Source organism: Mobula hypostoma, chromosome 6, assembly GCF_963921235.1.
Source record: "Mobula hypostoma chromosome 6, sMobHyp1.1, whole genome shotgun sequence".
NCBI classification, from domain to species: Eukaryota; Metazoa; Chordata; class Chondrichthyes; order Myliobatiformes; family Myliobatidae; genus Mobula; species Mobula hypostoma.
Window position 1 is genome coordinate 46,782,918 of NC_086102.1, and position 16,487 is coordinate 46,799,404.

The 16,487-nt window shown below is 38.3% G+C and overlaps 1 protein-coding gene across 6 annotated transcripts in view; it reads left to right on the forward strand.

Annotated features, from left to right (window-relative positions):
* Positions 1 to 16,487, forward strand: part of dcaf6 (ddb1 and cul4 associated factor 6) — a 176,542-nt gene that overhangs the window by 45,830 nt on the left and 114,225 nt on the right. For 3 of the 6 annotated variants that reach the window (XM_063050753.1, XM_063050754.1, XM_063050752.1), the window contains exons 9-11: positions 401 to 523; positions 9,220 to 9,468; positions 14,188 to 14,367. In XM_063050753.1, the coding sequence (XP_062906823.1) occupies positions 401 to 523; positions 9,220 to 9,468; positions 14,188 to 14,367 (552 nt within the window). The remainder of the gene's footprint in view (positions 1 to 400; positions 524 to 9,219; positions 9,469 to 14,187; positions 14,368 to 16,487) is intronic. The other 3 variants (XM_063050757.1, XM_063050758.1, XM_063050755.1) reach the window with 2 other exon arrangements.

Genomic DNA, 16,487 nt, shown 5'->3' on the forward strand with positions numbered 1-16,487 from the left:
AGTGCCCTATTTATGTGACAACTTACACTTTTGCTTGAATAGGAGCAAACAGCCTAGTTTAATTTGTGGATCTCCCCAGAAGCCTAGCAAAATTTGCTTTTATTACTGTTCACAAGCTGCCTTGGGATGTGTGTTTGTAAGAATTGATACCATTTACTATTGCTGTTCTGCAAGGTGGCACAGTAGTGTTGAGAACTATGCAGGTGGTCTTCAGCTCGTCCTTGTTGCTGTGTGCGATTACATACTTGATTCTGATCAATTTTGTATTTTTTTTTCTGAGGAAATTGCAATTCAGCACTAGTTCCAAACGTACTGGTATCTGGCAAACCAAAAATGGATAAAACCAATTTCATATCCTTAAGAAGAAAATACCCACAAATATTTTTCTTCAATATTTCAGGAGAACAAAGCTCTAATGTGTCACTCATGCAACGCATGTCAGATATGTTATCCAGATGGTTTGAAGAAGCTAGTGAAAATGCCCAAAGCAGCTTAAGAGGAAGGGGAAGATCAAGATCCCGAGGTACATCGCCATAGTCACTAAATACGTGTATGTACATTATTGTGCATTGCTGCTAACTATATCATTGAAAAGCAGCCATTTACCAGAGTATTTTATTATGAACTGTTATCTCATTTTGTCATTATAGATGTTGTTCGAGCTTTTTTTCATTCTGTAAGAGCTTAAACAAAAATCAGAAAGGGAAGTTTTCTAATGGCCAAAATAAAATAATTAAGCATTGGAATGAAAGAACTCTGAAAAGATTATTGCTTTGACTATTTCAGGGGTACTCGTGGAGTTAAACACTCAAAGACTGCAGAAGATAATCATCCTCCTCAATCAATGTAATTGCGTAATAAAGATAGAAGATATTAAAACATTATAGATATGATGGTATAAACATTCTCAAAGTGGAACATTTTATTTTTGTCATTTGTGAAATATTTAAAACACTCAGTTTATACTGGCAGTTGTAAAGAATTTGTAAAAGAGTGGAAGTGGGTACTCCTCACATCTAAATGAAATTATGAAGGTTAATTTCTGGTGTTTAAGAAATCTCATTTCACATAGCAAAATTTTGCAAGTTATAATTTGTGCCAAGATGTGGTACAATTAAGAGTCAATTTTAGTATTTTCATTTTCACCTGGATCTCATCTTCAATGAAGATAATAAAACAATTATCTCTTGTGATTATGTATTGTAGTTTCTGTAACATAGTAAAACAGACTTGCGTAACTTACAGATGCTTATTTAGAAAATAAAAAGACAGAGGAAATAGCAGTATAATTGACAAAACATTTGCTTCAGGATGGGAGGGGCATCAGGAAGAAAGTTAAATGTAGGGCCTGGCTAGGTAAAGCCACAGATACTATAGATGCCAGTAGTGAGATGAGGGAGAGGGATGCAGAAATGGTCTGATTTGGAGAGTACGAGACAGAGGAGATGAAAGGGAAGGATAAGGCCACAGAGTATGAATTTTAAATTTGAAACAGCAACATCAATCTAGGCAAAGATGAGGGTTATGAGAAATTAGGTTGAATGCTTAAGAGATGATGGAATATCTTTTCTGTAGGAATTGTTTGTTATTGTTTAAAATAATGTAGTACATGAAGCTTTTAGTGCAAGTGAAAATTTTAATTTAAGAATTTCAGTTTTGATGATTGTATGTAATATCTGAATTTTGGGCGTTCTTAGGGATTTTATAGCATTGTATATTCCTACAGACTGTTCTCCTTATATCAGGCGTCCCCAACCTTTTTTGCATCGCGGACCGGTTTAATATTGACAATATTCTTGCTGACTGGCCGACCGGGGTGGTGGTGTTAAACACGACCAGAATATAGGTGATAAGTCAACTATAAGTCACTTATCAGTGGCTAATACACTCAATTTTGTTTCTAAAAGGGTTTATCTAACTAATTTAATATTAAACACACAGCGCATATTTTCCTTGAATAAATTACAGTGATAAGTCAATTATAAGTCATAAGGAGGTTCCTTATGTCCACTCTATTCTGCAATTTAGTGTCCATTGCATTCATTGCAGAAAACCCCGCTTCACAAAGGTATGACGTTGGAAATGGAAGCAACGTTTTCAGTGCTTTCATGGCTATCTCAGGATATTCAGCCTTGACTTTGATCCAGAATGCCGGCAGAGATGTTATGTCAAACATACAACGTTTGTACTTTTCAGCCTACCGTTGTTTGCAAACTCGAGGAGTTGATCTTCTTCCCACGCTTACATGGATGATTCACTGGGGACATTCACAAATGGGTCACGGACCCATTCCTTTGCACGTCTTGGGTCACGCCAAATTCTGTTGACAGCGAAGATAGGTGTTCGCGCATCAGCTGTGAGAAGGATGGTGCAGCCTTGGTCTCTCCCAAAATCCCAGCTAATGTCAAATATGCCCCTGTCCACTCGCCGTCCCCACAGTTCCAGTTTGGCTGTGAAAGCAGGCACTTTATCTGCCAACTTGAAGACAGTTGTCATTCTCCCCTGAAGTGACAAATTGAGTTCATTGAGCAGGTTGAAGATGTCACAAAGATAAGCGAGTTTTGCTATCCACTCTTCGTCACTGAAGTGTGCTGCCAGTGGTGACTTTTTTCTTGAAAGAAATCTCTGTAACTGCTCTCTTAACTCAAAAACCTTGGCCAGGGCTCGCCCCCTTCATAGCCACCTGACTTCAGTGTGTAAGAGAAGGCGATTGTTCTCTGCATGCATTTCCTCGCAAAGCTGCTCAAACAGACGTAAGTTAAGGGCTTTTGCTTTGATGTGATTGATAACTTCAACAACATCACTCAATACGCTGTTAAGATCAGGTGACATTTTTCAGCTAGCTAGCATTTCCCTGTGTGACGCAGTGTGTAGTCTGGCATTCAGGAGCAACCTCTGACTCGGGTAGTGAAACCAGACTCTTTAAGCCGTTCCAACAGCTGCGCTTCGATGTCCTCCGCTATGTCATCGATTTTCCTTGAAACTGTGGTAGCTGAAAGAGAAACCTGTGCCATCTTGTTAGCTGCAGCTTCTCCCAGCAGTTCATGGCACATGTCCTTGGCAGCAGGCAGAATCAATTCTTCACTAACAGTGAAAGGCTTCTTAGCCTTAGCAATATGGCTAGCCATTAAGTACGACGCTCTCAGAGCAGCAGCATTTGTGGAGGTGGTGGTTCTCAGCACTTGCTTCTATTCCGCTTGCTCATGTTTTTTCTGCTCAAAAAACCCAATGGGTTTGTCTTTAAGTGCAGGGTTCTTGGACTCAAGATTCTGAAGCAGTTTTGAGGGCTTTATTGCCTCATTAGATAGTTTGTCTCCACATATCATACACGGGGTTTAGAGCGTGTGAGTCACCAGTTGCAATAAAGCCATATTTTATGTACGACTCGTCATATTTTCTGTTAAAGGAAGCTTTCTTTTTTTTTGCAGTCTCGGCCTCAGCTGTCTCTGCGTTGTCAGCATCATTAGGCCTTTTATGTCCCCTACCATCTCTTGCAAAGAAACTCTCAAGTGATGTTTGTTTTTTACTCATCGAGTAGTTGTAGGTTAATGACCGACTGATGACCTCGCGTGGGTAATAATCTTGCGTGCATTCGCGTTCAACAGTGGGCATGACAGGGAATGAGGAAAGGTGCAGTTGACTCATATTGTTTCCTCGCGGCCTGGTAGCACATGCTTTGCAGCCCGGTACCGGTCCGTGACCCGGTGGTTGGGGACCACTGCCGTATGTAATTGAGCCATACATTGTCATCTCAGGAAATCAGTAGAACATTCTGTCAGGCATTAGCATAGTAGTACCAGAAACTCAGCTAAGACTTACTATTCAACGGTTGCTGAAACATTTTCAATCAGGCCCTTGAAAACTTGAGCATCAAGATAGGAATACTAACGTGAGTAACAGTAGCCTTCCACCAGTTTTCTGAAGCCATTGAATGAGCTCTTTGAATATTACTCAAGAAAAATAATATGGTTGATTATTTGTGTATTAAATAAATCAGCAAAATTGAAATTCATTTTTGCATGCCTAGTGACTTAGTAACCATATAAGGCAAGTTTGGCAGTATATCATCAATGTGGATGTTGTTTGAATGATTTCAATGCTCTTCAATAGAGCATTAAAGCTGAGGTAAAGGATGTAACAAGATCTTTAAATGTTGATGGTCTTTATGTGACTTTGAGTTATAGGATAGTAAGTTGCTTTGTGTGTTCTTTTAAATTTTTATAAGATCCTGGGTATTACATTGTGTCAGTCCTCATCTCTGTTACTGTCACTCTTGGCCTCCCAGCTGCACTCACCTTTGTATTACCAGATTGTACACAGAATTCACTGTTCTGGTGCACTTTGGGCTACATTGCAGATAGCTCTCTAATTGATCAAGCTTCCATAAAATGAAAATATGATTTCATCTGTGCTAATCAAGCTTAATGAAGTTGTAGATAATTACATTATGAGGTATGTATGCAGTGTATTTCTCTTGTCCATTAACAGTCATTCTTTGACATTTTTCTGATAGATGTGTTTTGCAAGATGATTGAGTTGTGGTAGATGCCAAAAAAAAACTTGTACAGCATTGTGATTGTGCAGTAGATGGAAGCTGATGGAAGAAAAGTCCTCATTGTCAAATGACTTGGAAGTTACAGGGATAGGGTTTATAATATGCCTAAGCTAATGGAAGCTTGTCATGCTTTCATATCTCAATGTCCTCTAATTCTAGCTGTTGTCATTCACAGGAAAAGTAATTTGACCTGGCCATGAAATTGCACTGGGAGAAAGAGGCATCCCCAACAGCAGCATGGGAACTTGAGCAAAAATAATTAGGAATGTTGGTAATAACTGATGACCTGCATCAATGTATGACCCCCTAAATTAGTAATCATTAGGACCAATTTCTGCAAGTTGCATTGACCACCAAGAGTTTGTCTGATGAAGCACAGTATTTTGACCCATTGCTCCTCAGAGATAACTCTCTTCTGACTCTCCCAGTTTTTGTTTTGCTTACTTATTCAATCTGGGCATTGCTGTAAAATTCAATATTCTTTGCTGTTGCTGATTGTTCTTGAAGTTGGCCAAAAATGGCTCCTTTAAACTGCTTCCTTTTGGTGAAGGGACTCTCATACTGCAGTCAGGGAAGAAAGTTCCAAGAACTGGACACAGTATTGAAGAAGAAACAGCAATACATTTCTAATGAAGGATGATGGAAAGAGGCAGGCAGTTTGCAGTATTTCTAGCATCTAAAGGCATTATCCTTCTTGGAAGGAAAAGTTTCAGGTTTAGGATATGCAGTGAAAGTGGACAAGTCGAATAAATGGAGTACATATTAAAAATGATCTACTGTGTGGTAGAGGTGGAGGGTGGTTGATGGGGTGCCAATCAAGCAGTATGATTTTTTTTCTTGGGTGCTATTGAGATGCTGGATAGACGTTAGAGGTGCACTCATCCAGGGGAGTGTGGATTATTACATCACACCCTTGGCAATTGCTTTGCAGATGTTGGAAGTGATTTAGGAAGTCAGGAGTAGTCACCCATAGGATATCTGGTATCTGACCCGCAGTTTTAGCCACAGTGTTCCTGTCGCTGGTCCTGTTGAATTTCTGTTCAGTGATATCTTCTAGGTTGCTTATGGCAGGAAATTAGGCAAGAGCGTTGACAGCGAACTTTAAAGATGTAAAGTTGGACCATCTCTTGTTGGATATGGTCTTTGCCTGGTATTTTAGCAGTTCCAATATTATCCACCATTTACCAATGTAATGGCTGGAATGATTGACCTCCAAAAACACAACTACCATCTATTGTATTGTAGTGTTATGCCCTCAATGCTGTTTTGACCGATGTCTTCACTTTGAACAGACATGTCTGTGGCTTCACTTGATGGTGCTGCTGCAGCTGCTGTTCTTCCAGATGTGCCCTGCATCCCAAATGAAGTAGTTAAAAAATTGCTAATAGCAAGTATCAAATATTTAGTCAGAATGAGCAAGTCAGAAATAAAACTAGAAGTAATACAGAAAATCAGAATCAGAATTGGGTTTAATATCACCAGCATGTGTCATGAAATTTGTTAACTTAGCAGCACTGGTTCAATACTATACGTAATATAGAAGAAGAAAAAAAGAAAATTAAAATAATAATAAATAAGTTACAGTATACTTATAATGAGTAGTTTAAAAATCGTGCAAAAACGGAAATAATATTTATCTAAAAAGTGAGGTAGTGTTCACAGGATCAATGTCCATTTAGGAATCGGATGGCAGAGGGGAAGAAGCTGTTCCTGAATCACTGAGTGTGTACCTTCAGGCTTCTGTACCTCCTACCTGATGGTAACAGTGAGAAAAGGGCATGCCCTGGGTGTTAGGGTCCTTAATAATGTACGCTGCCTATCTAAGACACCGCTCCTTGATGATGTCCTGGGTACTTTGTAGGCTAGTACCCAAGATGGAGCTGACTAAATTTACAACCCTCTGCAGCTTTTTTCAGCCCTGTGCAGTAGACACCGCCACCCTCCCCCCATACCATACAGCAATGCAGCCTGTCAGAATGCTCTCCACGGTACATCTATAGAAGTTTTTGAGTGTTTTTGTTACCAAATATCTTCAAACTCCTAATGAAGTACAGTCACTGTCTTGCCTTCTTTGTAGCAACATCAATATGTTGGGAACAATCCTCAGAGATTGTAACACAGCACAGGAACTTGAAACTGCTCATTTTCTCCACTTCTGATCCCTCTGTGAGGATTGGTATGTGTTCCTTCGTCTTACTCTTCCTGAAGTCCACAATCAGCTCAGTGCAAAGTTGTTACTGCGACACCACCCAACAAGTTGGTATATCTCGCTCCTGTATGCCCTCTCGTCTCCATCTGAGATTCTACCAACAATGGTTGTATCATTAGCAATTTTATAGATGGTATTTGAGCTATGCCTAGCCACACAGTCATGGGTATAGAGAGAGTAGAGCAGTGGGCTAAGCACACACCCCTGAGGTGCGCTAGTGTAGATCATCAGCAAGGATGAGATATTATCACCAATCTGCACAGATTGTGGTCTTATGGTTAGGAAGTCGAGGATCCAATTGCAGAGAGAGATACAGAGGCCAAGGTTCTGTAACTTTTCAATCATGACTGTGGGACTGATGGTGTTAAGTGCTGACGCAGGTGTTTGTGTTGTCCAGGTGGTCTAAGGCCAAGTGAAGAGCCATTTAGATTGCGTCTGCCTTTGACTATTGTAGCGATAGGCAAATTGCAGTGGGTCCAGGTCCTTACGGAGGTAAGAATTCAGTCTAGTCATGACCAACCTCTCAATCTCAAAGCATTTCATCACTGTAGATGTGAGTGCTACTGGGTGATAGTCATTAAGGCAGCTCACATTATTTTTCTTGGGCACTGGTATAATTGTTGCCTTTTTGAAGCAAGTGGGAACTTCCGCATGTAGCAATGAGGTTGAAAATGTTCTTGAATATTCCCGCCAGTTGGTTGGCACAAGTTTTCAGAGCCTTACCCCAGGGATTCCGTCAAGGCTTTCTGCCTTGCAAAGAGTCACCCTTTTTAAAGACAGCCGAACATTGGCCTCTGAGACAGAGATCACAGGGTCACTGGGTGCAGCAGGGATCTTCACAGCTGTAGTTATATTCTCCCTTTCAGATTATTCTCTCTTTTAATTACTCCATAAAGCCTTTTTAATATACTGAGCTGTGTTCTTGCAGTTGTATGTCCTTTTTAAATAGTGCTCATTAAGACACTCATTTTTTGCAATCAGTTCCATGAAACATTGTTATTCATTAAGTGCACATCTGATATCATGGTTACATTGCACCAGGACTGTAAGTACTACTTTGAACCCAATATCTGTTTATTATTTGAGTCATCTGCATGCTCTTTGGAGCTACGTTTTGATATCAGAGCCAGCTCTCAAGTTTAAAATTGGGATTGATAGGTGCCAACAACATTGGGGCAGTACGTCACTCTTTATTCTCTATGTGCAGCCATTTTGTTTGTACCCTGTGAATTTAACACTAAGAAATAAAAGGTAAATACTTAAAGAGCTATCTTAATGAATTGATTGCAAACTCTGAGATTAAGAAGCAGATTTAATTCCTGATTGAACAGGTACTGAAACCACTCATACCACTGTAAAGCTGCCACAAATAATATTTTATCTAATTTACTTTTCATGTTTTCCAAACCCAGATCTCAGCAATGACAGGACTCTTGTAACTCTAATATATTTGTTATTGTCACAGTCAAATATGTGGAAATCTTCCAAAAAATCTTCCTTTGAACTGGAGGTCGTGGATAGTAAAGAATGTTACAAAAATTACAGGGGAACTTGATCAGCTGAGAAAGTAGGCCAATGAATGGCCAATGGAGCTTAATTCTGATAAGCTTGGAGGTTTGGATAAGTTTCTGAACTTTGGAGTTCAAGTATGTGGTTCCCAGAAAGGGAACTGGTTGTAGGGTGTTGAAGATGGCTTTGGGTGGGTTGGCCTTTATGAGTCAAGACACTGAGTGCAAAACTGGGAGGTCGTGGTGTGGTTGTGCAAGATGTGGGCAAGGCCATACTTGGAGTTCTGTGATCATTTTTTCATCCAGCTATAGAAAGGATGTGACTGAGTTAGAAATGGTTCAGAAAAGATTTATGAGGATATTGCCACTCCTTAATTTATTGAATTATAGAGAGAGGTTAAACAGGTTAGAACTTGTGTAAGAGTATAAAATCCTGAGGGGCCAAAATAAAGTGAATGCACTCAGTCTTTTTTTTCTGGAGTTGGAGAATCAAGAACTAAAGAGCTTAGGTTTAAAATGAGAGTGGTAAGATTTAGCAGGAACTTGAGGGATGACTTCCTTTTACACAAAGGTTGGTATATATGTGAAATGGGCTACTAGAAGAAGTGGTTGGACAGGTACATGAAATATTTACAAAGTTATAGGCTAAATGCTAGCAGATAGGAGAAGCTTGGTTGGGCATCTTGATCAACATGGACCAGTTGGGCCAAAGAGCCTGTTTCTTTGCTGTATGACTCTAAGTGTAATATCTTAGAGTTTCAACATATGAAAATTTAATCTACCTCATGCACAGTCTGAAGTGATCAATTATTGCACATTAGTATGATCAACATCCAACATTTTATTTTATTTTGAAAAATATAATTATTTTTTCTTCATAATAGATACGGTATTGGTTAAAATTATAGTTTGAACTGAAAGAAATGAGGTATACCTTCTTATTGCAGGAAACACTGTTAGGTCGGAAACATCAGACTCAAACATACCAGCTACTCAAGAAGGAACTGGAGAAGGTACTATGGAGGTAGATTCTTCAGCTGATCAGCTGCCACAGTCTTCATCATCATCTACAGCTTCAGCTCAGGCTCCATCAACAACATCCTCCACTGCTGGCTCTTGTTCTACTTCTCTCCTGTCTTCACCTGATAGTGAACACAAGCGCCCACCTCCATCAACAGACAACCCTCCACAATCAGGTAAGAAAATACTGTGCCTGTAAATGCCCAATATAATTTGGATCACATTTAAATTGAAATTCAATCATTTTTCCAAGAATTTTATATGTAAAATTTTACCTTTAGTTTACATTGGCTTCCCTCATAACATTCTCCAAAAATGAACTAATAATATCTGAGAAAGGAAAGGTGCCTTAATCCTTCAGTGGCGCGGCATTGGATTCCTGTTTGTATTTGGTTCAATGAATAACATTCAGATTACATTTCAAATCAAGCCCTCAAAGTGCAAAATATTGGAATAAATTGATTGGTGATTCCTTTGTGACTAAATATTTGGGTCCTCTTATTGCGAAAGGCTTAAGGTTGGGGTAATTTGAAATTAAATCATATATGCTATTTTTGTAAATTACTTTGTAAAAGTAATGAAGTTCTACATTGGTACTCTATAGTGATTTACAATTAGATGGTTAGCAATCTCTGTTGTGAATAATGAGTTACTTCAACCTTCTGAGTGAGAGGGCATAAGGGAATTTATTGTGGTTTCATGTTCCACATCAATTTAGTTACAGATATGGGATATCAAGAAAATAAGAAGCACTTTCTGAAAAATAATCAAAATGCTTATTTGCTTTCTTTTGATCAGTAGCCCGCAGAACAGATAAATTAGTTGCAGATCACAGAATCAAGCTAGGTTTTCCTGACATCAAATTTCATCCTCGTAACAGACTGTCTCTCTTCACAATTCCCTTTCTCTTGGAATTAGGGGGAAATTTGGTCCAAGCAATATCAGACTGGATGCTGCATAGGTTACATTGAGAGAAATCAATGCCTCTGGAACACAGCTCTGACAATTCACCTCCTGTTTTAATAAAATTAGGACATACCTTGTCGGTAGATTTCTAATTTAGGGACTTTACTGAGGTGGGAGCTCCTGATTTAACTGTGTTTGCAGGTGCATTGGACAGCTTTGGAGAGAAGCTGTGCCTTCATAAACTTATAGGCTGGGAGTAGCTGGAGTGCTTTCCATGCCCCTTCCTTCACTCACAGTCCCGCTCCCTCTTCCTGAGATCACCACCCATCCTAGGTATGTGAATCAGACCTCAACTTTCCCTTCAGTGGAGTTGCTAATCAAATTTGTACAGACTTGTGAACTTTCAACTAACCAGTGCTATGAACCAAACTAACCTGGTCGGTAAGCCAGATTGGAATAAAGATGCGCTCCACACTGTGCAAGGAATTCTAGACTTCTGTGTTTCCTCTGAGCAAGCTTCCCCTCCATCAACTCTGTCACCCTCTCCTCTCAGTCATTCCCATAAAAAGCCTGGTTGTTGACTAATACAATAGAATAGTCATTATAATAAGAATAATTTTTGGAGAGAAGAGCAGCATCAATCTGTCTGTGTTTCATATCAATTTAGTAAAATAATGTGAAAGAATTATTGGGTTAATGATATGTCATATTCACAAGGATTTTGCTGATAACTGTAAACTGGTGGTTAGTTTAAAAAGTTAAATGCATGTGAATCTAGATAAAATGCCAATTGAACGTAATAGAATTAATATAAATTGTTTTTTTTTCTCATAATGAAATCCTTCCATGCACTGAATATATGCTATAATCTGTTTTGGAGCTTGTAGCTATACAATTTTGAGTATTTCTAAACTAAAAGATGTTTTTGAAGATGCAATATGGCACATCTCTCTGCTGGCTTACTGATTGATAACTGTTGTATTATTTTAAACATCTTTGAGAAAACTTCTTTCTACTACTTTAGATTTTGCATAATGCTTATAGGGTAATAAACCTAAATCTTAATTTCCTGCACTGTATGCTAATTTTGGTAATGTCTACATGATTTATATAAAAATATGCCCTCTAACTAGTTCTAATTGTAATTATGGACTGTGTATGTATGCTTAGTGTGTCTTTTATACCCATTCCTCTTCCTTGGCATAGTATGTCTACTTCCTACATTTGCATATTTACCCCTTGTAATCAGAGGAAGAAAGGTGTGACGGCAGCTGGCTTTGTGAAGGGGTGTATTCTGGTGCTTGTTCTGCATTACTTCTGTAGATACAGATGAGAAAATGGTAGCTGGCAGTAGGTGGTTATCAAATCAAATCAAAACCAAATCAAGTTTAATTATCATTCAACTATACATGGATACAGCTGAACAAGACAGCATTCCTATGAGCCCAAGGTGCAAAACATACACAGCACATAGCAAGAAAAAACCATAGTCACACTAGGAAACACATACACAGTTCAAGACCCTGATTGACATGTCCTGCAAATTGATGACACAGTTGACTGCAATCTAGCCTGCCATCCCACTGAATGAACACTGGAGGGCGGCACTGACAGGAGAGGCCAGCCTCCAACTGAGCATGAATGCCATGCTACATGCCTCTGAGGTCTCCTCACCTGGACTCCAGCAGCAGGCAAGCTCGCAGCTTGAGGCCTCATCCGGTGCTTCAGCTGAGGCTATACTGCTCGTGCCATCGAACAAGGGAAACAGACCTGTGGCATCTTATATTATCAATGTCCATCGGGATTTTGTGATCGCTGGAGAAACTTCCAAGTCAATCACTCACTTTTACACTGCATGCCGCTTTTGCGCACCAACTCCGATGCCTTCGAGTAGTGGATCGCAACATAGTTTGCATCCAGATCAGCTCTTCCAAACCCAATCTGGCTCCTGCCCACTGGCAGGCTCCTCCCTCTCTAGCCCTCAGGCCAACTCCTCCGAACAACAAGCAGCTCACTGATGCAGTAGACCTGCTGTACCCATAGTACTTGTATAATTGGTGCTATGTAATCAGAGAAAGCCAACAGTTTATTTTCAGATTTAAGAATGTATTCAACAGTGTTTGCAGGCAGCGAAGTTAACTAATTTGTATGATAACTTGTCATATCTGCATAATGTCAACCTTGCTTTAGATATACTTTGGCCAAACTGAAAAAGGCACAGAATAATTAAAGTAAAAATACAGAGATCATCCAGAGGGACATTGTAGTTAATTTCCAAGTTCCTGGACCCATTTGATTAATTACTCCTAGAATCCACATTCAGAAAAGCGTATTACAAAAAAGAAATCAAAGTTGTTGCAGAAGCTATTGTCATAATTCACCATAGGCCTTTAAATTTTGAAATTATGCCTTTAGCCTAGAAAGTTGCAAATAGTATTCCATTACTTAAAGTGTGGGGGAAAAGAGGAAGCCTCGTAATTATACACAATCTTTCATCATTTGTGGTGGAGTTATTGGATTCCATTACAGAAAACAGTGTTGAAGCTCATGACAGTTTAAGTTGATCAAAAAGATTTATAGATTTATGACAGCCATGTTATGTCTCATTGCTGCAGTTCAGTTTTCTAAAATCAATACTGTGTCAGATGTGGTGTGTTTGTGGATGGTACCTATATAATTTTTTAAAAAGCGTCTATGAAAGTGATTACCAAAAAAAGTACATGTACGTGCATGGAAAAAGGCTGTGAGGATGAGACGGTGTGGTAGAAAATAATGAGGGATATGTCCAGAGGTCTATCCTGAAGTCTTGCGGAAGTGTGTAGGTTACACCTAAATTGGGGAGCATGGTGAATTATCTGAATAAGAGCAAGGAGTTTAAAACAAGCAAAGGTTAATGGAGCTTAACTTGAGGAACTGAAAGTATTCCACTTTTGATATGAGAACAACAATTTGAAAAGCAATTTTAACTGGTGAGTAATTATCTAAAAGTTTCTAAGGGTTATGTCAAACAGGTCTGTGATTTTGAATTCTCAGTTTAAGAATTTTAATGACAAGAACTGAGGCAAGATATATATGGGCTGTTAATGAAGATGGAGTTAGGTGGTATTTATGTAGAAGGTATGAAAGCTCATCTTGAAGTTAATTTGGTTTTACTCAGACAATAATTAGGATAATGAATATGGTCAGTGATTAGGAAGCAGTTTTGTGGCAGGGATTGAAATCAATAGATTTGAAATATATAACATTTAGTGGGAGGATATTTGTGGCTATTCAATACAGGATGTTGGGTGACCAAACAGCTTGACAAATCAAGATACGATACAGAAATGATATAATTTTGTTATGAGATATATTGGTTTATTATTGTCACATGTACCAAGGTACAGTGAAAAACTTGTTCTTGCATACTGTTTATACAGATCAAATCATTATACAGCGCATTGAGCTGAAATAAACTATAATAATGCAGAATAAAATGTAAAAGCTACTGGAAAAGTACAGTACAGTTAAATGATAAAGTGCAAGATCATAATGAGGTAGATTGTGAGGCCAAGGATCCATTTTTACCGTGCAAGAGGTCCATTCATAGTGCATAGATCAGCTTGTGGATTGCATTTTCCAATGATTAGTTAAATTTTAATAGAAACTGCCAGCAGATTACTTAAAGACACGGACTAATTTCTTGCTAGATTTGGAAAATTAGTATGGTTAATATTTTGGCAAGACACATCTTTATTTGTCCTCCTTTTGTAAGCATCAGCTGTCAAAGTTTCTTACCTTTTTACGTCACCATTCAGTAGGCATCACTTTATTTCAAGCTTCACATGTAATTCACAATGGAGGGTCACTGATATTCTTTCTAATCTTTGCCTTTTTACTATAAATGTTTGAATACCAATGAACTGTTTTGTTTTTCCTTTTTGTTTTGACATTTTCTTGCATCTAATTTTCCTTTTACTTCTGTCATTAACTGTTTCTGTCTGTGTCAGAACTAAGAGCTCAGTCCATTCGATCATCTGGGGTAAGTTTAGTCAGTAAGCGACTACAGCAACTGAGACTTTTGAAGGCTGAACAACAGAAACAGCAGGATCTGGCAAAGAAGTCTTCATCACAATCTGCCACTGACCATTTCACCCATGAAGGCTCCTCACTGCATCCTAATATTTCAGGTTGCTGTTTGCTTTAAAATTTATGCTAGAAACTAGACATTGATTTCCTTATTTTGCTTCCTATTTATGTTAATTAAATTAGTTCGGTAGAAATGCCATTTAATGTGCTAAGCTTTTTAGCGATAATAAACATGAAGAAGTGGGTAAGAGTGGAAATAATCAGAGATGACACTGACAAATGCATAAATGTGTTTGTGTCATTTCAAAATAATTAAAATTTTATCTTGTATGCAGTTAAATTCAAATTTTCTGTCTTTTCCCCTTGATGGGTAAAATGATCCGTAGTGTATAATTAGTATAAAATAAATATTATTTGATTTTTTAAAAGCATAAGGCAATAGTAACTGTTCCTGATGTATGCATTTTGGAGTTGTGGTCTAAGAAAGATGCAGTATTTTTGATGGGAACATATTGAATTGTAACCAATATATTTTAATGTACATCTGAATTGCAATAGGATGAATTTTGGTATGAGGAGAATCTACATTTTAACAATCTGCTTAATGTAGAAAGGAACTTAGCCTAATTTCTCTATTACCGCATTAATAGAGGTACAGAGATAGAATATTTTAAAGTTTACAGCTGAATGCTCTATTGATATATCCTGGCCTGCTACGAGAATTGTGAAGTGAAATATGCAGAATTAAAAACTCATAGCTTCCTTCAGGAATTGATTATGCTATTTTTGTGTCAACTTTAAATACAAGAACCTTTGTTGATTGCCTGGCAAGAACACAGCAAACAACCTGATTGGTGTAATATCATGAATGTAACTGTACACCAGAGTTAACTTCCTATTTGTGAATGTGCCAAACCTTGTCCCAATGCAACTGCTTGGTAATTAAATTTGTACGAAAGGAGCTTCTCATTGGGATCACATTAGAGCAGTTCCCTCGTAAATCTTGTCCTGATCCAAAAGGAAGCTGTAATGACAGTTAGGAAATGTACTCTGCTAATCCTCTTGTAACATGGGCTGCTCCAACTAGTGTATGTTCAAGTTCATCTGTGTTTGCTGTTAGGGTGGGAACAATCCCCTTCATCCATATTAACTATTGTGCACGTAAAGTCCCTTGCCACAGAGACTCAGTTTTATTTTAATTTATACACTTTTCAGGATCTAGGCTATTTTGGGCAGTTTTTCTTCACTAGTATAGCCACTTTGTTGGGTTCCATTATCTTATTCTATATTAAATGCAGTCAGTCATTTCCTGATTTCTTATGGGGTACATCAAATTGTTGAACATTAGTTCCTTCTGATGATGGAGAATTTCAGGAGGAAACCGAGATCCAGTCAGCAAGCAAGTTTGTCTGAATGTGGTTCTGACTGTTTCTACCTTGTCTTTTGCACTTGCATGCTGGGTCTTGTCAGTGAGGGTGAGAATGGTTTTGGAGCCACTTCATGAATTAAATGGATTAATTGTAGAATACATTGCAGATGTGGAAAATCTAGTGCTGTGTATTTTGGATTTGATTCAGTTTCAGTTGCTTCTGCTCTGTATTGGTGCATTCATTTCAGACCTTTGTATTACATATTGTTGTTCCTATTCCCCTATATTGCTATAGGCACAAGTAAACAATTTGTGTTTTGTAGATCCCTATTCATTCATTCAAAATTATTGTGTTCTATTTTTCTCAGTCAGATTTCTTAAAACATTCAATTTGGATGAACTATTTTAAACCAACAGTTATTATCTACTGTACATTTTGATGCATAATTTACGATATCATATGGCTAGCATGATGTGTGACCTTTTCATCATCTTTCCCTGCAACGAGATAAAGCATTGTGTGCTTCCTGTTCTAAAAAAAATACAGTCAATGATGCTGGTGTTGCTTGTGTTACTACTGATGATCATTTTTATGATTCCTGGTGCAGGCTAGAAATGGACTCGTTCATCTATTTGCCGACCTGTCTTGATCTCAAGAATTTATAACCTTGAGATGTCAATTTTATTGATAGACTTTAGCTGAGTTTCAGATGTGAATAATCTGTTTACTTTCTCAGGAACTGGGGTCATGGTTTTGCATTGTTGCACTACTAACTCTCTTATTACTTCAGAATCAGTAGTTCATGGTCATGCTATCACTTAGTGTTGCAGATGATATATAATCTACCCAGA